We start from the raw sequence: 24,257 nt of genomic DNA, 5'->3' as shown, positions 1-24,257 counted from the left end.
CCAAAAGGCCGCCCGCCCAGCGGGAAAGCACCAGCAACGAGGATGCCGGCTCCGAATGGAGCCTGCGGAGTTGCTGGTGTGCGACTGGTGCAGTTGCACCCGTTGCGATTTTCAGTGTCTGCCAAGCACTTTGATGTAACCACTGTTAGGGGGCCCCTGCAGTGCCCATGCCAGTGGCATGGGCACTGCAGGGGCCCCCAGGGGCCCCACAACACCCGTTCCCGCCAGAAGGGGTCGGAATCCCCATGGCGGCGCTGGTTTCCCGTTTCTGACCGCGGCTGTACCGTCGCGGTCAGAATGCCCATGGAAGCACCGCCAGCCTGTTGGCAGTGCTTCCGCGGTCGTTGGCCCTGGCTGTCAGAATGACCCCCATAATCATGAAAAGTGTAAATTACATGAAGATATGTGCTAGTGTAAAATAAGTATACTGTAGCCCACTCCCTCTGCACACCAGCAACATTACTTAGACAGGCCCCACTATGCACAACCTCCACACTGTGCAAAACTCTTTATGAAACGTTCAAGCTCTCTGCAAACTCAAGCGTCAATAGAGGGCCAAGTCCCTACTACGCACAGCCTTTAACCTGGCACAACTATTTATGGAGAGGCCAATCCCACTAGACACATAAGTCCTGTTAGGTGGCTAAGCTCCTACTATGCATAGCCTCTACCCTGTGCACAACTCTTTACGAAGATGTCAGTAGCTCCATACACACACCACATTAGGTGCCTAAGTCTCTACTATTCACTGCCTTTGTCTGTACACAGCTCTTTACCAAACAGTCACTCTCACCAGACACCCAGGCCCCATTAGGCGACTAAATCCCTAGGACACACAACCTTCACCCTGTTTGGGATAACACTCCTCAGACACCCAGGTCGCTTTAGGAGGTCAAGCATGTTTCAACATATTACACTTATTAGCAGTACAAAAGGTAGAGAAAGTTTGCTGTGGCTGAAGCTCAATAAATACCTTTCAGTGTGAAAAGTTTATAGCAAAGTCTGACACTTATTGGGTGATCATTGAGGTCTTCAGGGATGTCATTTGAGATGTCATCAGTGATGTAATTAATTATGTCACTGAACATGTCATAAGAAATGATTTCTTGTATGTTTAGTTTTCAGGAATAATAACCTCTACATCAAAGTACAGATAGTTGCTTAAATAGATCCATCACTAAGGAATATTTAGTCACGGTTGCAGTTTATGGCAGGTCTATGAATGCCAGTTACTAAACATGGCATGGCTTGTACTGCATTTAGACAACCCACTAAGCCTTGCAAACTTTAGTGTCCTGTAGAAGTAATGAGTCACAGTGGAGGCGTCCAGTGTCTCAGTTTTCCATTTTTTCACCCAATCATGGTGAAACTGATACTGGTCTCCTTGTGTTCTGGTTCTGGGAGGATCTAGACTGGGAGTTCAGATTGCACTGTTACCAGTGAGGAGGCTCAAGACTAATTTTCATATGGCAGGGTCCAAACCGAGGTGGCATGGTGGGCTAAAGAATGATGGGTTGGAATACCAACCTAAGCGATTGCCAGTGGTTAAACTTATTGAAAGCATTCCTCTCATCACCTTTTCTGTGTTTGATGTCACACCATAAGTGGCCAAAGATATGCCCAGATGTGGGTCCCATGCTCATTGTGCCACTGGAACCAAGCTACACCCGACTGACGAGTCCCAATCAGGGCAAAACCAGTCTTTGTTGGCTTGTGTTCCGGCTCAGGGAGAACCTAGCCTGGTAGTCCAGGGTGGACTGCAATTCTTAGAACAGGTTCAAGACAAATTTGCATATGGGTGGTTCCAAGCTGAGGTGGCATGGTGAGCAAAAGAGAGATCAGTTGGAATGCCAGCCCAGGTGATTGCCAATGGTTAGCCTTTAACACAAGTATTCCGCCTATCACATTTTTGTGTTTGCTGTTATGCCCTAAGTGGCCAAGGGTATGCCCAGGTGTGTGCCCCTTGCTCACTCTGCACTGGAACCAAGATACACCTAACTGAAGAGCCTCAGTCAGGGAGAAACTGATTTTGGGTTGCTTATGATCCAGTACAGCGAGGACCTGTCCCCTGCAGTTTGGGCTGGGTGGTTTCTATTGAAGCAGGGTAAAGATAGATTTGCCTATGTCTGGGTCCAAACTGAGGTGGCATGGTGGGCAAATAAATGATGGGTTGGGATCCTACCCTACTGATTGCCAGTGGTTAAGCTTATTGTATGCATTTTTCATATCACCTTTTGTGCATTTTATATAATGCCCTAAGTGGCCAAGGAGAGTGACAGCCATGGGTCCTGTGCTCCCTGTGCCACTGGAACCAAACTGAAGAGCCCCAATTCAGGAGGGCTCAGTCTTGGGCTGCTTATATTCTGATACAAGGGAGACCTGGCCAGGCAGTTCGGGCAGGACTCTCTTTTTGGAGCAGGGTCAAGTCTGACATGCCTATGGCTGGGTCCAAAATGAGGTGGTGTGTTGGGCAAAAGAACAATGTGATAGAATGTTATCCCAAGGGATTGACAGAGGTTAGACGTATTGCAACTATTCCTTCTATCACCTTTTGTGTGTTAGTTCACCCTGCTCTGCCTTCAAATCAAATATGAAGGTCTGCCAAAGCCAAATTAGCAAAACTGAATTATAATATTAGTTATATTCACCATGTTTTCCTGCCTCTGAGTGTAAGTGGGCAGGCCTCATCTGTGTGAGTACCAAGTAACGTAAACATCCTTGACGAGTCTGATAGTTTTAAATCAAAAATGCAACAAATGTGTTTGACGATTGCCTATTGCTTTACTTCTTCTACTGAAGAAACTTTGAAGACTGACTAGTGGTTCTTCGGCAGGCAGTAGTCTTAATGTTCACTTCCAGTCTTGGAATATCTGGGACCTGGTGCTTTTATTCGAAGGTTACATGGAGTACCAGTGAAGAAATAATAACTGCAGAGATTCAAAGATCAGTATTGATGATACTCAGCATGTGTCACAGTGTTCAATGCAAGGCATTGTCACTGTACCATCAATGTAAAGCTACAAAGATGAATGATTTCAGAGGAATCAATGATTTATTCTTTAGAGAGGCATTTTTAGTCTGCTCCACAGGTTAATTCAAAACACCCATCATGAAGAAATATAATATGTTGCAGGGACATATCTATCAGTGATGCAGCTGGTGCAGTGCATGGGGGCCCAAAGGGCCCAGTTTCCCCTCCACCACCTACATCTTACTGATTTGTTTGGAAGTGATTGCCTGGGGCCTGCCAAAACGGTGTTTATTATTGGTGTGGCAGAGGAAGCATAAGGGTTAGAGGGCTGGAGGGCATAGTCGCAGAGAACAACAAAGGTCCCTGGCAGGCATTCAAGCAGAGATATGCAATGATTATTTTTTAATCCACAAAAATGATTTTTAACACTTGAAGCTGCTGATGATGTTACTTTCCTGTTTTGTATGTAGATGGGGTCAAAATTATGCTTTCTTTTTCGTTGTTCCTTCAGCTCTGCAGCTTGAGGCACTTTGCCATCGGGAATGATGTCAACATAACTGAAGATATTCCATTGATCTAGGCATTATCCTGCGTTATTCACAAAACTAAAAAGTACAGCATGACAGTATAAGATGTTTACTACTTTGCATTACTAGAGAAAGTGCATTTTTTCAGAAATACACATGGTTTTGAATACTTTTGTGGAAAGACAGGGGTTCATAGAATCTACTAAGTAGGTCTTCTGTGCACCACATAGAACCGCATAGATTTACACGTCATGGTTGTTGCACTCAGCAACATGGAGCCCGAGCAGGCAGTGGCGTGGCATCGGACAGCAGTGCTGGTTCTGGGGTCGCTGAAGTTGATGGACGAGCTAGGGGATAGTAGATGAAGTCTTTGGTGGTCCAGAACAGGAGGCAAACTCAATCCAGGCCCTTGGAGAGCACTTGTGGAGGAAGCCAGAGTCCTTCCAGCAGAGTCAGAGAGCAGCAGGCAGCAGGGCAACAAGCAGGATAGTAGTCCTTCTAGCAATGCAGTCCAGATGAGTCCTTTAGGCAGCTCAGCAGTCCTTCTGACAAAGTCCAGTTGTAGATCCAGATGTGTCTGATTTGGTGGGGTCACCGGCCCAGTATATATACCCAAAATCTACTTTGAAGTGGAGGAAACTTCAAAGAGTGGTTTTGAAGTGCACAAGTTTCCCTTTCAAGACAGCCATGTCTGCTAGTAGCCCCATCGATCCTTTGTGTGAGGGCAGGATACTGGTCTTTGAAGTGTAAGAGAGAGCCCCTCCACCCTTCCTTCCCAGAGAAACCCATCTGTATGCAGATGAATGCAGATGCAATTGAGTGTCCTGTGTTTATGGCTGTCTGGGTGGAATGCACAAGGGAAGCTGTCAACAAGTACAGACCAGACGTGGATTGAAGACAGACTGTAAGGCACAGAAGGCATTAAGGGCTACATGTAGGAACAAATTGTTTTGCGACTCCCAATTTGCGAGTCGCAAAACCTTATGTTGAACAGTGTCAATGACACTGTTTGCGATTCGCAAGGGGGTCGCAAATGTCCTACCTCATGAATATTCATGAGGTAGGTCGCAATTTGCGACCCCCTTGGGAATTGCCACCCACACAGGGATGGTGGCCTGCTGGAGACAGCAGACCACCATGTCTGTGACTGCTTTTAAATAAATGTGAAAACTTATAAGTATATGTGTTGCCTTTTACCTACATAGCACCCTGCCCTGTGACTTACCAAGGGCCTGCCTTAGGGGAGACTTATAAGGAAGAAAAGGGGTATTTAAGGCTTGGGAAGTTGTTTTGAAAGCCAAGTTGAAGTGGCAGTCAAAACTGCACACACAGGCCAAGCAATGGCAGACCTGAGACATGGTTTAGGGACTCCATTTGTGGGTGGCACAATCAGCGCTGCAGGCCAACTAGCAGCATTTAATTTATAGGCCCTGGGTACATCTAGTGCACTTTCCTAGGGACTTATATGTAAATTAAATATGCCTATTGGGTATGAGCTAATATTACAATGGTTTGGGGAGACAGCACAAGCACTTTAGCACCGGTTAAAAGTGGTAAAGTGTGCAGAAATGAGATCAATAAAATGGAGGAAGGGAGGGAGGGAGGCAGGCAATACGTTGGGGGAAGACCACCCTAAGGCTGTCAGATCTAACACTGGTACTACTGCAAATCTTTAGGTAAAAACAGATGCCCCATATTCATAGTTTACTTCACAGATTACATTGCGCTGTAAGAATGTATATGGTATTTCTTTAGAGCAAACCTAACCCGAAGGCCCAAGCCCATTATGTTTTGTGTAAAGTAGACGTAAGCAATAATGCTGCCCTGTATAAAAAATTGTAACTTTTGATAAATAATGTATCCTGCTGCAGACTTGTCAACTCCTTTCCCTCCAGATCTTACTGCCTCCAACCTACCTGTGGTGATGTGTGTGGCATCTCTGAGGTGGAGGAAGGGGTTCTGCTGGTGCCCATTCCTGTCCTGGTTCTGCTGTCATGCACATTAGCTCAGAGAGATGTCATCAATTGGTAATACCCACATGGAACTATCTAGTTATCGTAACAAACAACACATGTATTATACATTTGAATGACTTATTAAACGAAAGTATATTTAGGAAGGTGAATTTAAGCACCAAAAAAGAAACAATCCTCAACTGTACTCCAAGGTCATAGGGAGCTGGCCTAGTGCACACAGGATCCAGTCTATTTGGTATGTTAAAATGTCAAACATGCCTACAGGATCAATGATCTGAGGTGGGTGCTCAGTGCACTGTAATCCCTGTGTAAACATATTCTTTCAGCTTTGCACGTCCAAGTACATACGTTTTTGCGGGATGAATGATGCCAAAAGACTACACTTTGAAGTTATCGCCACGGTAGATGAAAGCATTGTGGTTCTCATATTATTGTGCAGGCCACCAAAACCGAATTAGCTTGTGTTCGTAACAAATCCATAACTAAAAAATGTGAACATACGTAGCAGGCAGGCTTTCTGCTGCTAATGTGGCATTGCATTTAATACGTGTGGGAGAGCATAATACAATAAAGACTGAAACATCATTTTAAAATGCCTATTTGAGGAAGTTATCAGTGGTCATACCTGATAATGAAATCATGAGCGTCGATCTCGCTGCCGCAGCCGCTGTTAAGCAGGATCCCTGAGTTTCCTACAATTGCACATGACTTAAAGTGCTTGTTCTTCAATGGGGAAATCTTTGGTAGCAACTCGTATAGGTTCTTCGATATGTTCATGGTGCTGTCCCGATCAAAAATGTAGTGTATGATGTCACCGGGCTTCAGCGTCCCCTTCAGAATGGAAATATCCCGTTCTGCATCTAAGAACTTCAATATCTGTTTTCTGAAAAGATTTTACAGAAATAATATTAATGCTTCGATAAGTTCCAAGTACATCAGGAATCAAAGTACTGTAATTTGTGTTATGTTCTTAACTTAAAGGTTATGTGTGATAAAGCACCCCAAGAACTAACAATCATTTGCAAATCCAGCAGTGGCGGCTGGTGACATTTGAATGTGGTGGGGCGTAAATGTTGTTGATGAGTGTTGGCTGGCGAGCAAGCGAAGCGAGTGAGTGACACCTTCAGAAAGGGTCTTTGGAGGGGGCATCTACCCCAGGGAAATTTTTGAAAAAAAGATTAGGAAAATCACACATTTTTAAGAAAATTTGATGAAGCATGACGGTTTATAAAGCAATTATGATAGTATGGACTTAAAATTTTTAAATACATGAAAAATACTCCATATTTTACAGAATGAAAATTGTTCCCTTACTGTAGTGTGAAAATTTTACAGTGCAACAAGCAATGTTTTTTATTATGTTACCTGCACACATCGGACGATTCACAGCCCTTTGTATGGGTGCATTCTAATAAAAAAGTAGTTGAAAGACCAGTGAGAGACTATAAAGTACATAATCTGAGTCTTCAAGTGCACGGCCATTGTAAAACAGATGTCGGGGCTCGTGTATGATGGGCAGCTCCCCTCAGTGCTACATCAATTACCATTATAATATTCTATTTTTAGAAGGTACTTTAATTGCTTTGCAAGTAAGCAAAAGCTTCAGCATATTATTAGCTGTACATCTATCACACACTATACATATAAGGTCTTCTATGACTGAGATCAAGCTTCATAGCACATCTGAAGTGCTAACTTCCTGGTCACACAACACAAGAAGTGCAGACTGACTAATGTGCCTGAAAAGCAAGACTGGGGTTTCCTTTCCCAATGTTTACACTACAGCAGACTACAGCCCTACTGAGGCGAGGCCACATGCCGTCTCTTAACCCCTCCCCCATTTAGAAATCACTTTGATCAAGGAAATCCCATGCCAGAAGCAGCCAAATGAAACCAATCAAGAAGCAGGACAAGAGAAACATGCTCTCTTATTTGCTTTTGAGAACCACGTTCCTCTCCCCCCCTCCAAGAATCTTAACCTACTCCTTTTGGTGAAACAGCAGTGCCAGCATTTTGTAACCAAGCGTTTCAAAGGTGCATAGCACACAAACAAGAGAAACAACATAGTTAAGCAAATGTAACTAAACAAAATCAATGCTAACTGAAAGACAAAGTCTGAGCTTTTGAATACAACCATCACTGCACCTCATTGCATTTGCATTCCATCTTGGAAACAGCGTCACTGTTTACTTTTTAACTGGTTTCAGTGAGCCCTATTAGAAATAGCCCTCTGCACCACAAACAAGCCCCTTTAACCGACCTTAGCAGAGCAGAGATGCCAGAGAACAACCACCATGCTCAAGAGGCCCCATCAGAAAGGAATAGTATACATGTCCGGCTCCCACCTTTATGTATTCTTCCTGGATATGCCCTGCTTCACAAACACGCATTCAGAGGCACCACAGTTGTCTGAGGCACACTGGCTGTCACCCATGGAAACAACTACCACACGCGACAGAAGAAGGACGAAGTTGTCGCCCCACATGCACAGACACAGGAATAACTAAGAATGTGGACGCGCTGCACTGAACACAATACATTTGAAATGAGATGAGTGTCACTGGCACCAAGAGGTATATCGTACTTCCAGACAGGAGCTTTGCGCTTGCTTCCAATGTCTTATAAAACACATTCTGCCTGAAGGCTGCAAAAGAAAGAAACGTGCCCGTAGCTCAAAATAACAAAGAAAACTATGATTTGAAAGCCTTTGCGTATTAACCCAGTCAGAAGTGTAGAAGGATATGTGATTACAGCAAATTCACATCTATTCCATAACGTCACAAAACGGCCATTCCAACGTGCAGTGCTGAGCACAACACATTTGAAAAGGGGGCCTCTTAGAAAGTTGTGTCCTGAACAAGTACACGCTTTTCCGAAGCAGCATTAAAACTTCTCTCCCTGTGAATGAGCAACTCATACATATCAGCCAGGCCATACTTTACAGCAAACTGAAGCAACGCAATGCAGAAAAGTGATTTCCATCTTATTAATTCCTACCCTATTTCATTTCAAATGGTATTCTGGAGATGGCTAGAGTAAAACATTTTACTTACATTTATTTAACAGGATGATCAGTCCTTGCACGCTGCGGAGTAGGCACCACAAACAGAAAGCTGCAGGTGTGGCACTGCCGTAGTACATAGACATGAGGCCCAGCATTCTGCAAGCGGCCGTGAACACAACGCATTCGGCAACAAAGAGCAAGCTTTTCCAATTGGAATTCAATAACTTCGTAACAGTGAAGTTTGCGCAAACCTGTAACCCGACCCCAGCATTATTTCAACAAAGGGGGCAGAGGCAGACTGATTACCAGGGGCGACGCGGCGTCTTCTGCCCCCAGGGGCTCCTCTGGGTCCCGGCTACCCACAGAAGGAGTCGCAGAAGGCCGGGGGGCAGGCAGGTGCCATCCTGTCTCATCCACCTGGTCCTCTGGGGGCGAGAGGAGCACAAAGGCAAGGGCGGCAGCGGTGCCGGAGCCCACGAGGCACCTGGAAGCCGTGCGCAAAGCGCCTGGAAGCCGTGCGGCGAGGCCGGGGTGCTGCTAATTCTGAGGGCAGGTGGAGGGAGCACGCGCGCTGCTGCTGGTGTGGGCTGGGCGGCTCAGGAGCAGCAGGAGGCCTGCCAAGCACCTGGCGTGTGGCTGGGAGTCTACCTTCCATCCGAAACCGACTCCCAACCGCAGCACTGGAAGCAAACACCTCGTGTTTGCTAGCAGTGCACAAACTGCGCAGACTCGATTTTGAGCTTGCTGTCTGCAGCCCCGCCCACCATTTCCCAACTTGTCACAGGGCTAGACCCACCCTCCGTGACGAATTGAGAAAGGGTGGGGTGACCATCCTCCACTTCCTGACTGACGTGAAGCCCCTAGCGCTACAGGGCTTCAGCCTGAAGCGTCCGGGGCTAACTTTATCCACACGTCAATAGGGGGTGGAGACTGGTCCTCGGAGCTATGTCTTTGCCGAGCTGATGACCTCACAGGCCTCAGGCTGTGAGCTTGTCAGCCCGGCAAACATAGACTCAGTCAGAGGAGGGCCTGATCCTGCCAGTCTCATGTCATGTGACACAGTAGCCCCGAGCCAGGCCCCAGCCCCAAGCAAGAAAGAGGTGTGTACATTTGTTTTAGGGAGGGAGTTAGGGGAGTTTGTTTTCACTTTGGTTACGAGGGTTTTCTTTTTTTTTTTCTTACGGTTACGAGGGCGGAGCCCCGACGCCCTCATGAAGAAACCGCCACTGAAATCCAGTCAGTTTCGCCTGTAGTAACCAGGTGCAAAGGTGTTTGGCTTTGCAAATGGTTGTTTGCTTTGGCACTGTGCTTACAATTACACATGTTAATGTACTAGAGAGCATCCTGGATTTTTTTTGTTATACTTTATTATTAATTTACAATTCCAAGATGGCTGACGGCTATTTTCAAATGGAAAAATAACAAATAAATGATGATCATGTTGATACACAAATGGATCCAAGGAGCAGACCGGTAGAAATGCACAGGGATGTCATAAAAATAGTTAGAAAAATGATACAAACAATAAAGCAGGGAGCGCAGGTTAGAAAGAGAAGGAATGGGAGATCATCAGACAAGCCCAATGGGAATTGGGGGAGTGACAGAAACAACTTGGAGTGGGGGCGCTGAGACTTTGGCAAATGGGAGAGAGTGAGGAAAGTGAGCTGCTGAACGTTAAATAAAGAAAACAAATCCTTCAGGTCAGCGGTGAAAGCAGTGGAATCTACAACATATCTAATAAAAAATGGGTTTAAGCAGATCCACTGGGGTGAGACAAACACAAGAAGAAGGAGGAAAACCATTGACTATTACTCTTGATGCATGCATCCTACCCACCAGGTCAAGTACCCCTTCTGCACTTGACACTTAATGGTAGCTGTGGTCGAACAGTCAAAACTTCCTCAGGGGGAGGGAGGTAGGCAGGAGAATGTAGAAAGAGGTCTTATATCTCAAATTTGCAGATAAGTAGCAATAAATGAATGCCCAGAGGAGTGCTTGCTTTAATAAGAAAAAGTAATATTTGATTTCCAGCTCTACACATGCAAAAGAATGTGACATTCTGAAGTAACAACCCAATCGACCTAAAGGGCTGGGCTCTAGTAGTTGTCAGGCAAATCCCTGTCTCACCCTCCTTCATTTAATGTGTTCAGGGTTATTCCCTATTCCATGGTAGCTGCATCAGGGAATGCAAGCTATTAGTCAGACTCTTCAGGTTTTCAGTCAAAAGTGTCTATGGTGTGGCAACATCTTCAGCAGTGAATTCCCCAGGGCCCCAAAGGGCCGGTTTCAGTCTGACTGTCATCTCCTTGGGTGCGCCCAAGTCTGGATCCTGCATGGCAAAATCAGGCTGCTCACGATGCACAAAACAGCAACTGGTGGCACAGGCGCTTGCTGTCATGCAGAGCTGCCAGTCAGTTTCCAGTGATCCAAAAAGGACCTGCTTGGCGGACACCATAGGGAAATTGCTCTTCCCCTTGCAAAAGGGGGGGGGGAGATTCTCTGAATCTCCACTGGAGCTCCAGATAGGGGGAGATGTCCTCAGTGGCGTCCTTCAATCCTTGGGGAAACAGTCAGATGTAGTTGGCGGGCTAGACCCGCTTGTCATGGCAGTTATCCTTTCATCCAGGATCATGACAGTTGGCCACAGTGAGAGGAGTACCTTCCTCTGGCATACAGGGCTGTTGTGTTGCTCACTATCGAGTGAACACCTTCTGATGTGATCACCCTAAACAGATGAAAACTGGCCCTATCTTCATAATGCCAAAAACATGGGTACATTCATGACCAATTAATGTTTTTAGAACATTAATGTAATGCATGTCAGCGGTTTAGTTGCTCTTTTATTTCACATTTTACATAATCTTGCATTCCACAAGAGTTTTGAGTATTTCATCATGTTGTGTTTCTGTATTTTTCACACATCTTATGACTCTTGTATAGTGCATATTTTCAGTTGTGCTAAGTGTTTTATGACGGGTTTTGAATGAGAGCTTTGGCCCTGAGATTGAAGGGGGCAAAGCTATGTGCCTGCCAGTCGGTTGGCCTCTCTGCAAAGCACACAGTTGCAATTTAAATTCTGTGTAAATATGTGTGAAGGGGCTACACATGGATGTCAAAACATTTACAAGGCAAAAGCAAAAGAAAATAAAGTGCTTAAATGTGAGCAAGAGCAGTGTATGTTTTGGGGTGGTGTAGTTAGGAAGATGCGAAGAAGTGCATTTGGGGAGAGTCAAAAGAGGGTGCTGATGAGCAAAAGTAGGAGGTTGAAGAGGAGCAGATGGTCGAGATGTGCAGAGAAAAAGGTCATACATAGCTAATATAAAGTGCTTATAATTAAAGACCAATACTCCTTCCACAGGCCTCATTAATATTTAACTCAAAATGTATCTCAAAATTTAAGAATTGAAACATTTCCAATGTTATTAATAACAAATCGTTGTTACTCATTTATCTTGAACAGATAACAAAGCTGACAAAGCTAATAGTACTGAAATGTTTTAGGTGTATGTCAGTTGTCGTGTTATATTTATGTATGCAGTAACATTTCAGAGAGAAACAAAAATAGCGGTTTGTAGTACACTATGGAAATCACAGAAATTTATTTTACATATTCCCTTATGGTGAACCCCCACTTTTTTGGTGCCATCTAAAGACCTGTCTGCTCATATTTCTATATGACTAATTGCGCAGCAGTTATGGGTGATTCCTGAAGCCTGATTAGAGCAGTTTCTTTCACAGTTGATGCAATAGGCAGTTTAAGACACTGGGTGAGCAAACATTTTAAAGGGCCTGAATTTGTCGCACTGTGCTATTTACACATTACAGTAATTGTTGAATATATTGATACAGTAGTATATGGGGCAGTTTTTAATATGTTTAATATTTCAAGACTATATTTTACCACGGCCTTATACACCTAGCTTTCTCACTAATATCATTTGCTTTAAGATGCACCAGTTCCCTATCTTTTTCCATTTTCCCTGGGAGTAGGACCCATCCCACACCCTGTGTTTGTCCATTGAGCCTGCTGGCGTCACTCAATAAATAAAAGTCATACCCAACTGAGACTAGACCCAGCATAGAACTGGAATCTCTGCATATCCTAGTTTGTCAGCAATAAGTTGTTTTAGAGACTCCTCTGTTGAAGCTAAATAGTCACAAGTGTAATGTAACTTGGTCATGTGTTGCCGATTTATCAAAGCTGGTAGGGAGAGTAGAAGTTGAAGTATTGTCTGTGGCGTTGAATGCTGCAGGCTCACAAAGACATGATCTCACTATTATGGAATTTATTGAGGGTATTCACTGTGATGTTATTGAAAGCAAAATCAGGATACAATTAATAGCGTTGGCATCATTTTCAGGTTGATTATATTGAGTGCGAGCATGATTGCCTTCCCCCCGTAGTTGCTAGCGAGTCTTTTCACGGATTTAGGGATGATGGTGGTTTTCTTTCTGCCTGTTTTGAAACTGTACAGAGAAAGATAGACAACTATTAACAGTTACACCCAAGTTACTTCTTCAATACATGTCTCATTAACGAACCACTTCATTCCTTTCCTGGGCTTCCTAAAAATCATTGCATCTGTTTTGTTAAGTTTTTTCCTTAAATATTTGGTATAGTTAAATTCTTCTAATTTAATTAGATGATTTTGGAGGCAGCTAGAAGCTAGTGAGAGTAGTGCGATGCCATCAGCATAGGCTAACTAAGGAATAAGCTTCTTTCCTAGTTTTGGAGCAAGTCCACTAAAGTGGTCCAAATGTAAAGCTAAAGCAGGTATAACTAAGAAAAACAAATCAGCGCTAAAATAGAGCCTTGCTTTAGGTCATTACTAGTGGTCATCCTGGGGGAAAACATGTTGTTTGTTAATCTGATTTCAAGCCACGTATTTTGGTGCAGAAAAACTAAGAAGTTTAGTAATGTCTTACTGATGCCACAGTTAGATAGTTTTTCCCATAACTTTGATCTATTCGCCTTATTGAGGGCTGATGAGTAATCAACAAAGCTTTGTAGTGTTTTATCTATAAGAAGTTTTAATGTGACGATGTTATCTGTGGTTGATCGATTGTGCCTAAATTCAGATTGGTGTAGTGACAAGAGAATGAATTCGATTGCCCAAGCAAATAACACAAACCCCACCCAGATGGGCAAGTAACTCTTTCCCTCCTAGGCCATCCCATTATGAACTCCATACCCTCCCTCTCTGCTTCCTTCAATGAATGGGGGAGTCAATTTGGATCATAAAATGGCCGCAGTTTTTTTATTAACTTCACAAATTCAGACTCACAAATGCAAACATGCAATCATATTATACAAGTTCAATGCCATGTCCGTTTCTGCCCCTTGAGTTCCTGTATTCTTGTTAGTGACTGATCGCCAATGTTCTTGCACAGCCTATTCTCATGAGGACCTCTTAGACAGCATGCCAGTAGCTAGGCTTCTCTTGCTACCGATTGTGGTGGGTGGCTCCTTGCCGGGCTGCAAGTGCAGTGTCAGCCTTCTGCTAACCCCCTTTTTTGGCCTGTCACTACTCCCATGTGTCCTTGCCCAGTGCTGTGCCTTTGATATATAAGAGTGACCCATAATCCATATTTTGTGCTCGTCTCCAGTGAGACCTGCAGTGTAACAAAATAAAAGGTGAGAGACAGCGGGGGATTAAACTAGTGGAGAGCCCGGTCTGATGTTCCCCCTAAAAGCCTCTGATGCCCAGCGAGCCAATTTCTTGATCCAGTCCTCACTGAGACCATTGCTGCCATTGTTGTGGCTGCACCTTTGCAGAAGGAGTGTGTCCCTAACCTCTCTGGCAGTAGCCCAGCTTTTGCAATGGCCATCTTCAAAACCGCATTGAATTGGAAACGGCTGAGGCAGGAGCCGTCCTTGTGCCGAAAAAGTGGTGATTCTTTGGGGATGCCAGGCCCAATGTATTCCCGCATTTTGAATACTGGGCAGAGTGTGCCTTCCTCCATGCAGAAAAGCTTCAAGTAATTCCTTTTTCCCCCTTGGTCAGCCTCTGACCGGCAAAGATAGATCGTCATGCATCCCTCCCCCATGATCACATCCCATGCTTGCAAGCAAAAGTCCCCTGATGACGACCTGGAGGGCACCACGATTTCGCTGACCCGGGACGCCCCAAAGAAGGCCAGTGTAAAGGCTGCCTTGAAGAAGCAGCACTCATGTCTTGTCCTGCAAACCTGTGGCAGGATAGCAATTAACCAACTCAATAAAGCAAAGTCGATTGGAAGGCGTTGATCCCACCGGGTGGGCTGTAACTTACCCCAACCTTTCATGGTGGCCCTGGAGTAAAATGAATTGGTGGGATCCGATCCTGATGACTACTTTGCATAGTTAGCCACTGTACTAAGGTCGACTTGTGCCCATGTCTTGCTCCTACCCACTGTATAAAATTCTGCACCTCCCATATGTTAACCTTGTCATGCCCTTTTGTTCCGGTCACCTCCTGAAACACCTCCCAGCATTTACTGTATCTTGCTGCTGTCTTGGGGGCAAGCGCGTTGTCCACTAGCATCCTCATGACAGATCCACCAGTCCCACCAGTTCCCACAGCTGTCTGGGTATGGGAGTGATGTGTGGATCCATGTGTGGGGCCACTCCCTCAAATTTCTGCCATTGGAAATGAGACAAAGCATTAGCCATGGCGTTGTTGCAACCTGGAATGTGCCTAGACCTCACCGCAACATTGTTTCTTAGTTGGAAACCCGTAAGTTGGTGCAGTAGCCACACCACGTGCGGTACCGGGCTGTCCCGAGGTTGATCGCCTGGACTACTGCATGGTTGTCTGACTATTGGGTAATCTGCCTATTTGTAAGTCTGCATCCCCAAATCGTAAACCACTATAGAGAAGAATTCCAGTACCGTTATGTTCTTGGTTAAGCCAGCTACCCGCCATGCTGTGGGCCAGCGGGTTGCCATCCACGCTGCCCTAACAACGCCCCGAAACCCTCACCCCCTGCCACATCTGTAAGGAGCTTGAGCTGGTTCGCCATATAAGCATCCCATTAAAGCTACCGAGGAATTCCAGCCACTGTTCCACGTTCTTCCTGACCCCTTCCGTAATGCTCACCTGTGGTGTTTCTCCTTCTAATCCCTGGATAACCATGCTAACTGCCTGGAAAATGGTCTTCCTGCTGGTACTACCTTACCCATGAAATTGAACTTGCCCAGTAACTGCTGTATCTCTCCTAGTGTAGCTTTCTTTTTTGCGAGCACCTGTGTGATGTCCCTCTGCAACTCCTGCACCTTGTCTCGAGGAATCCTGTACACCCCCTCAATGGTGTGGATAAGTGAGTGGCCGGCCCTCCATTTTGTCCTGTGCCAGAGGGACACCCAGCTCTGCAGCCAACCTTTTGAACTCTTGTAGGAGTTCCCCACAGTCCCCGGTACCTGCCATGCCTATTATCAAAACATATTCCAGGTAATGTGTGCACCCCCTCCCAGGGTGCCTCTCTAACAGGGCCCATTCCAGGATGGAGATGAAAAGCCTCAAAGTATGCGCACGATAAGGCGCAACCCATAGGAGACATTTGTCGTAATAGAATTGGACATCCAGATGGAACCCTAACAAGTGGTAGCTATCAGGATGTACCAGCAGAAGGCAAAAAGCAGCCTCAATGTCTGTTTTTGCCAGTAGCTCCCCTTTACCCAATGCTTTGATTCGGTCAACTGCATCATCCACTGTTGCATAAGACACCGAGCACCTGCCCGGGTCTAGTCTGTCATTCATGGACTCTCCAGGGGTGTGAGACAGGTGATGAATTAACCTGAACTTGCCTAATTCTTTTTTTGGTACTACCCTCAGCGGTAGAACTCTGATGTTCTTGCAGGGAGGGGTTACAAATGGGCCTGCCAGCTGTCCTAGCGCCAACTCCTTTGCCACCTTCTGCCTGGCTATGTTCTGGATCTCCCTGACTGATTTCAAATCTCTGCACATGCTGAGTCTAAATTGACTGTTGTAAGTGATGCTAAACCCTGCCGTGAAACCTTCCTCCAGTAATTGTTCGTCTGCCCTTTTGGGGTAACTGCTGAGTAAATATAAAAGTTGATGTGCTTAGATGGGGGTGGGTAAAGACACAGGGCTCCCTGGGATCCCCTTCCCCCGTGGCTCAACCCCTGGCCTATTAATTCTTGTTACCGCTGTCCTTCCCTTCCCCACCCCTTTTGCTCTCCTGCATTCGACTGCTGATTACCTCCGCAGTTGCTGCAGTTGTGATTGAATTTACATGCTTGCCACCTCTTGCATTCATTTTTTTCAAACTTCCAGAAGGTGATTGACCGGGGCCTATTTTGCTTGGCCCCTGTCTGACTCTTTGTCTTGTAATCATGTGAGAACACTTCCTGTTTTCCTTTTCCCCCAAAGGTGTGAAAACTATGTTCTCATGAGCCTACCCCTTCCCTGGCTGTCACCACGTGGGTTGCGAACCCTTCCACATCTTGCTGGTCCCACCCTATGCTGGGCCAGGTTTGCATTTTTTCTCAGAACCCTTTGTCGTAGTGCAGCCACGCATCACCTTGATATTTCAAATGAGCTGCATGTACCCTCTGCTTGAGCAGAAACAGTCCGCTTCTCTCTCTAGAAATTTCTCAATAAAACCACATGCTAAGGTTTGGAAGGCCCGCAACCAGTTTTCTATGTTCCTCTCGACCCTGTGCCTGCACTTCTCCCTTCCCTTTTCATCCTTTTTATCGTGTGTGACCAAGTCTAACCCAGCCTGCCACACCTCCAGGAGGGAGAATATATCTATGAACTCCTTCCTCCATATCCTTTCCTTTACTGCCAGTGGTATCAGGCACACCAGGTCTGTTTATTTGGCCATTGGGGATGGTATTAGATATTAGCTCACTGGCTTCCCTACTTCAGTCCCCTGGGAAGCTTCCCCACCCCACGCCCTGGTGGGGTCGCTGCTTTTTTCTGGAGGCTCAATTGTGTTGGCCACCTGGCCCTCTGCTCTGATCTCCTCTGTATCCTTGCTTTGTGTCTCCCTTGCCACAGTCCTCTCCTTGTCATTGGCCTTTGAACCCCCTGCGTTTGTCATATTAGGCTTGGTGTTGCCCATGGCCACCTTGGTTGGCACCACTCCTGCCTGCTGACTGTGCAATCCCATCCAGTAAAAGGGAGTACAGCCCAGGAAAAAAAGGCTGATCCCATACACGCCCACGCCCACAACTGGTTCCTCGAGGAGGAGTAAAAGGGTGTGTTTGATGACCCCCTACCCAAGTGCCTTGGTGCCCAGCTGTGGTGAATTGTTGGATTCCTGTTGCCCATTGGAACAAAGTTGTGCATTGATCACCACCCCCATTTATGTACTACAGTTCACTATGTTGCTACTGGGCATGCCCACGCTGCATTGCCTTTGTGCCTCTTGCTGCGCCAATTGGTCACCATCCTCTATCTCCCATCTCTGATCATCTGTTGCCTCCGAGGTCACCGCCATACTGAGATTTGTGCACCCAGCCTTGGTCCCAGTCCTCATCACTGCTCCCCCACTCGGTCCTTCTATGTCAAGTGCAACCTTGGTAGACCGGCGGGCCTTAACTGTGGTCTTCCCTTTTTTTTCTGCCAGCGCATTGTGTGATTGCCAGGGGGTGTCGATCTGGCCACAACCACCCTGTGCCCAGCACCTTCACCAGGGGACTCTGTTTTCCATACTTGGTTGTTCCCTTTTGCTTGCTGTTCTCCTCCTTTTCTTGGCCTGGCGCTGTGCTCTAGTTCCTGCTGCCTCCACTTCTGCATTGCCTTGCTAGGAGTTCCCACGCCTTCTTTAGTAGCTCCTCACCTCACCATCCTTGTCCAATGTCGTTCCTTGTGAGCTCTCTTCAACAGTCTTACGGACACACTAAGGCCCTCATTCCGACCCTGGCGGTTTGAAACCGCCAGGGTGGAGGGCAGAGGAAGCACCGCCAACAGGCTGGCGGTGCTTCCCGGGCCATTCTGACCGCGGCTGTCAGAAAAGGGGAACCGGCGGTTTCCCGCCGGTTTACCCCTGGCCCAGGGAATCCTCCATGGCGGCGCTGCAAGGGATTCCGACCCCCTTCCCGCCAGCCTGTTTCTGGCGGTTTACACCGCCAGAACCAGGCTGGCGGGAACGGGTGTCGTGGGGCCCCTGGGGGCCCCTGAACTGCCCATGCCACTGGCATGGGCAGTGCAGGGGCCCCCTAACAGGGCCCCACAAAGATTTTTAGTGTCTGCTTTACAGACAGTGAAAATCGCGACGGGTGCCACTGCACCCGTCGCACCCCTGCAAATCCGCCGGCTCCATTCGGAGCCGGCTTCCTCTTTGCAGGGGCTTTCCCGCTGGGCCGGCGGGCGATCTTTTGGAGATCGCCTGCCGGCCCAGCGGGAAAGTCAGAATGACCCCCTAAGTGTCCTAGCTGCGACCTCCTCATCTTCCCTGAAGCGGGCGGGTGGTCTAAGGGGGTATAACATTGGGACACGTCTTCATACACACATCAAATGGAAATCTTGCATCTCCGTGTGAGGGTCTGTGACCAAGGCCACTCCACTGCAATTATTTTTGTAAAGCAGGCCTCTGTCTCTTTAAGGCTCCCCCCACCTGTGCCGGTGCAGAACTGGGCAGCAGAAGGTGGCAGAGGTCACGCTGGACAGGAGACTGTCATGGGGGAGTTGGGAATAGGACCTGCTCAATGGGGTCACCCTGCAGCCTTCACTAAGTAAGTCCTGGGGGGAGAGCGGGGCGCTGGGTGGCGGGAGGTGGGAATTTGCAGGAGGAGGGAACTGGAGAAGAGAGGAGAAGGAGCAGAAAAGGCAAAAGCAGGGCACAAACAAGCAGAAAATAGGAGGAAAATGTGCAGAAAATTCGAACAAAAGAGGAAAAAATGCAGAGAATGAGCAGAGAAGAGTAGGGAAAGGTGCAAAGAATGAGCTGAAAAGAGGAGGAAAAGGTGCAGAAAACGAGCAGAGCAGAGGGGAAAAGAAGGAGACAACAAGGAGAACTCGGCAGCAGAAGGTTTCAGAGGTCAAGCTGGGCAAAAGACTGTACGGTGGGAGCTGGCGAGGACCTGCTGCTGCAACAAACATGGAAGAATTATGGAAAATCCAGATCTTATTAGTAGAAATACAACTTCTGTAGTAAAAGGGCACTATTGAATATTTACTAGGTCTCATACGGTTGATAGGGCTCGAGAGGAGGGTTTAGCTGCACCATACACACACATACAAACACACACAAGCATACACACACTCACACACACACACGTACACACTATCCTTCTGGAAACCTAATTTAGAACAAAAAGTTAAATAATTCTAAAAATATTCTTCAACTGTTGGAAAAGGATTAGGAGCTTCTTTGGAGGCAACATTAAAAACAAATATATGCTCAATAATATGTTTAGTGATATTTGCTACAACTTAAAGGCTTGCAACTGAAAAGACAGGGTGGTCTTAAACATACGCCTTATGGAAATGATTGTTACCTGATCTCTAAGGCGAGTGTTTGGTTGTGTCGCCACTTTGAGTCTGTTTTTATGTTGTACTTCATGCTTTCATTGCTTCTGTCAACAGCAGCTGGAGACAAGGTGTCATTGATGACTTGTTCAGCTCTGAAATGAGAAGCAATGTACGTGATCCATTGTCACCCGAAACATATATCTCATGGTTTTAATTTTGCATGGCAAACACATTTCACTTCCTATGAAAAGCTTAAATTGCAGCTGCTACTTTGTCTGCATCATTTGTTCTACAATAGATAATCTCGATGTACATACACCTTTCCTGTCATACACGTACAGAACTCTTATACCCTGCGAAAAGAAAAGATTCCATTTGAATGCCAGAGGGGACTGTGTATGGTATTTAGCCTGATATACATCCCTTCCTTGCTTTGGACACAATTGTGATGCTGCAAAATCAAAGTTAAATGTATCATCGTTTCATCATAGATGGGTGACTGAATTTTTATTTTATGATACAAAAACGGTAGCCATTTAAATGGAATCTCTAAATGTTTGATTGTGGTCTTAATATAATTTTGCTTCAAGAACATGCCATAAAGGTAACATGGTGGTCTGGAGATTAGTTGAATTTTATGGAAACTATTATCCTGCTGTAAGAAGCCGGGGTGGCAGCTAGAGGGCAGTGGGGTCGGCAGTTTCATACCCAGCTAGTTTATGCAAGTGAGACAGTCCTACATGGCTGCACATTACCCAGACTTCAGAGACTGTGAAGAAGGGCTCTCTGGGCTCTCTAGAACATCATACATAGTCCAATTAATGTGACTAATCCAGTAAACAGTGCCACATTCCTTTGACTTTTGGATATTATTTTGATACTTTGCAGGCATGTAGTAACAACCCTGTGTGATGTCTAGATATTCTTCGGTTTGGACTATTCTTTTTGTTCTTAATAGGCAGGTTATTATATCATATGTGATATTTCCAGTGTCAAAAAGCTTAACAATTCTTTTTAGAAATCTTGCAATAAGGAAGATTGCCTGGGTTTCATGAAATATAATACACAAAGTATATTGAAAATGTTTCCAAACACATACAATTGTTTATGTCTCATTACAAACACTGTGAATTATATAAGGTCAACGCTAGAAATTTCCCTCTTAACCCTTTGGGTGTGGGCGTCGGCCACTGGCCGACGCCTGCACTACCTCCCTGGTGCGGGTCACGACCAGTGGCCGACACCAGGGAGGGGGTTAATAAATCCTCAGGTGCGTCGCACCCGAGGTTTTTTGTTTTTTTTAAACCCCGGGGGACACAGAAGCTTTTCCGTGTCGGCCCCTGCCCCCCACCCGCCCCTTTGTGACACTTTGTGGATTTCCCCATCGGAGCAGGAAGTGGCCGGCCTTCCCCGCATTCGGGAAGGCCTCGTAAGAAAGGGGAGACTCTCCCCTTTCTTACTAGGCCTTCCTGAAAGTGTTTCCTGGCCCCCGATCGCAGCACAGCTGCGATCGGCGGCCAGGAAACACCACTAGACACCAGGGATTTCACTTGGGGGGGTCGGCCCCCTTGGAAAACGGGGGCATATTTTTAAAAAGGTAGGTGTACCATGGTGGGGGGCGCGATAGCTCGCGATCGTGCCCCCCCAGGAGCAAAATGTTATTAAAAAAAAAAAAAAAAAAAAAAAAAAAAAAGAAATGGACAGGGGGTCGCCCGTGGGCAAGGCGGCCCCCTGTGGGGGCAATATTATTTTTAGTTTCAGGTTTTCCCTGGGGGCCATTTTGGCCCCCAAGGAAACCATACAACTACTAAAAAAAAATATAGATCTATATATATATATATATATATATATATATATATAAATAAATAAAATAAATAAATAGATCTATATATATATAGATATATCTATGTAGATGTATCTATCTACATGGATATATCTATAGATAGATCTATATATATATATATATATATATATATAGATCTATCTATAGATATAGATCTATGTAGATATATATATATATCACTTTTGTCAGTACAGGTGTGGTTTCCCTGGGGGCTGCGATCGGCCCCCAGGAAAACCAGACCCACATATAAGTGATCTATATATATATATATAGATCTCTCTATAGATATGTCCATGTAGATAGATATATCTATATATATATATATATATATATATATATATTTTTTTTTTTTTGTAGTTGTATGGTTTCCTTGGGGGCCTAAATATATATATTTGCCACCAGTTGTCTTGCAGTTGCAGCTTGCGTCTTCAAAGCAATGCACATACTTCAACTGACGCATTTCAACTGTAGCTTTTAGGCAGCAATAAAAAAGTCAAGTAAGTATTGTGATTATGTTTCTGCAACAAAAGTGTCAGACTTTTGTCTAGTGGCAGTTTTAGTGCCATAAAGAAGCGCAGAAGGTTTATATGCCTACTGCAAAGAGCAAATCTGTATATTATGTAAATAGCTGAGTACATTAGTAAAGTCAGCCATTACCCGCGCTATAATACAAATGAAATGTATGTGCGGGGTGGAGGGCGGCTATGGAGAGATGAAGGGCACTTTTGCTGGGTGGTAATGAGGGAATCCGAGGAGGAGGGAGTGGGAGCACCAATAATGATTGTGACGAATGGTATGTGACAAGGTGTTTTTTGAGTGTCTTGAAAGAACGTGCTGATTGAGGGAAGAAGCGCAGGTAAGGTGGGCTCTACTGTTGCACGTATCTCACACACACCATCTGTTTTGTTACTGTCTACGTAGGCTAGTGTTTTAGAGCAACAGTTTAGCCAATAGCAGAGATGGCATCTTGATGGATGACTGCTGCCGTCACTTGGGTTATAGAGGACAGCTCTGACATAGGATCAGAGACTGAGACATCAGATACTGAGACAGCATCTGAGGGATAGGACAATGGCGCAGACTCTGGGAGTGATTTGTCAGTCGAAGGAGTCCCATTCGATAACTCCTCTTCCAGTAAATTATGAGGGAGGTGATGAGGACAGTCCTGCTGTCCCTTCGCAAGCACAGTCTGTGCAACGGGGTAATAGTGGGTTAGCCCAACCCAGAGAGCAGGTGAATGCGGCGGCAAGCAGAGAGAAAAAGTGCTCTCTTGGGAGCTCCCCAATTTAGTTCAGCCCCAAATTCCACCACCCAAATCGTATTGTGGAGACATCAAAATTATCTATCACAAAACAAACTGGTTTTGTAAGGCAGGCACCTGTGTTTTTGGTCCTGGGTTTGGCGGCCATATAGAGAAACACAGTAAACCCAAACATTTCTGGAAACTAGACATTCGGGGGAGTCCACAGAGGTGTGACTTGTGTGGATTCCCCAAAGTTTTCTTACCTAGAATACCCTGCAAAGCTGAAATGTTTAATAAAAAGTTTATTTTTCTCGCATTTCTGTCACACAAACTACAGGAATATGCTGGGACCCACAATATTCCTACCACCCAGTGATTCCTCACCTGTCCTGATAAAAACACTACCCCACTTGAGTGCCTACACCTAGTGCCTGCGTCAGGAATGGATCACCCCATGGTCAACAGCTGCCTCATGTAAGGCCCAACATTGACCGTTGTGTGATCTATTCCTGTCGCGGGCACCAGGCCTACCCACACAAGTGAGGTACCATTTTTATCGGGAGACTTGGGGTAAAGCTGGGTGGAAGGAAATTTGTGGCTCCTCTCAGATTCCAGAACTTTCTGTCACCGAAATGTGAGGAAAAAGTGTTTTTTAGCCACATTTTGAGGTTTGCAAAGGATTCTGGGTAACAGAACCTGATCAGAGCCCCACAAGTCATCCCATATTGGATTCCCATAGGTCTCTAGTTTTCGAAAATGCACAGGTTTGGTAGGTTTCCCTAGGTGCCGGCTGAGCTAGAGGTCAAAATCTACAGGTAGGCACTTTGTAAAAAACACCTCTGTTTTCTGTCAAAAAATGGGAAGTGTCCACGTTGTGTTTTGGGGCATTTCCTGTCGCAGGCGCTAGGCCTACCCACACAAGTGAGGTATCAATTTTATCGGGAGACTTGGGGGAACTCTGGATGGAAGGAAATTTGTGGCTCCTCTCAGATTCCAGAACTTTCTGTCACCGAAATGTGAGGAAAATGTGTTTTTTTATCCAAATCGTGAGGTTTGCAAATGATTCTGGGTAACAGAACCTGGTCAGAGCCCCACAAGTCACCCCATCTTGGATTACCCTAGGTCTCTAGTTTTAAAAAATGCACAGGTTTGGTAGGTTTCCCTATGTGCCGGCTGAGGTAGAGGCCAACATCTACAGGTAGGCACTTTGCAAAAAACACCTCTGTTTTCTGTCAAAAAATGGGATGTGTCCACGTTATGTTTTGGGGCA

General features: G+C 45.7%; 1 protein-coding gene across 1 annotated transcript in view; it reads right to left on the bottom strand.

Annotated features, from left to right (window-relative positions):
• ST8SIA2 (ST8 alpha-N-acetyl-neuraminide alpha-2,8-sialyltransferase 2) overlaps nt 1-24,257 on the bottom strand; it is a 355,862-nt gene that overhangs the window by 136,618 nt on the left and 194,987 nt on the right. Inside the window, exons 3-4 of the mRNA XM_069222746.1 lie at nt 19,928-20,053; nt 6,100-6,357 (exon numbers count right to left, since the gene is read on the bottom strand). Coding sequence (XP_069078847.1) covers nt 6,100-6,357; nt 19,928-20,053 — 384 coding nt within the window. The remainder of the gene's footprint in view (nt 1-6,099; nt 6,358-19,927; nt 20,054-24,257) is intronic.

The sequence above is a fragment of the Pleurodeles waltl genome, chromosome 3_1 (assembly GCF_031143425.1).
Source record: "Pleurodeles waltl isolate 20211129_DDA chromosome 3_1, aPleWal1.hap1.20221129, whole genome shotgun sequence".
Lineage (NCBI taxonomy): Eukaryota > Metazoa > Chordata > Amphibia > Caudata > Salamandridae > Pleurodeles > Pleurodeles waltl.
Note: the sequence above shows the minus strand (reverse complement) of the source record. Positions and strands in the feature narration are given on the sequence as shown.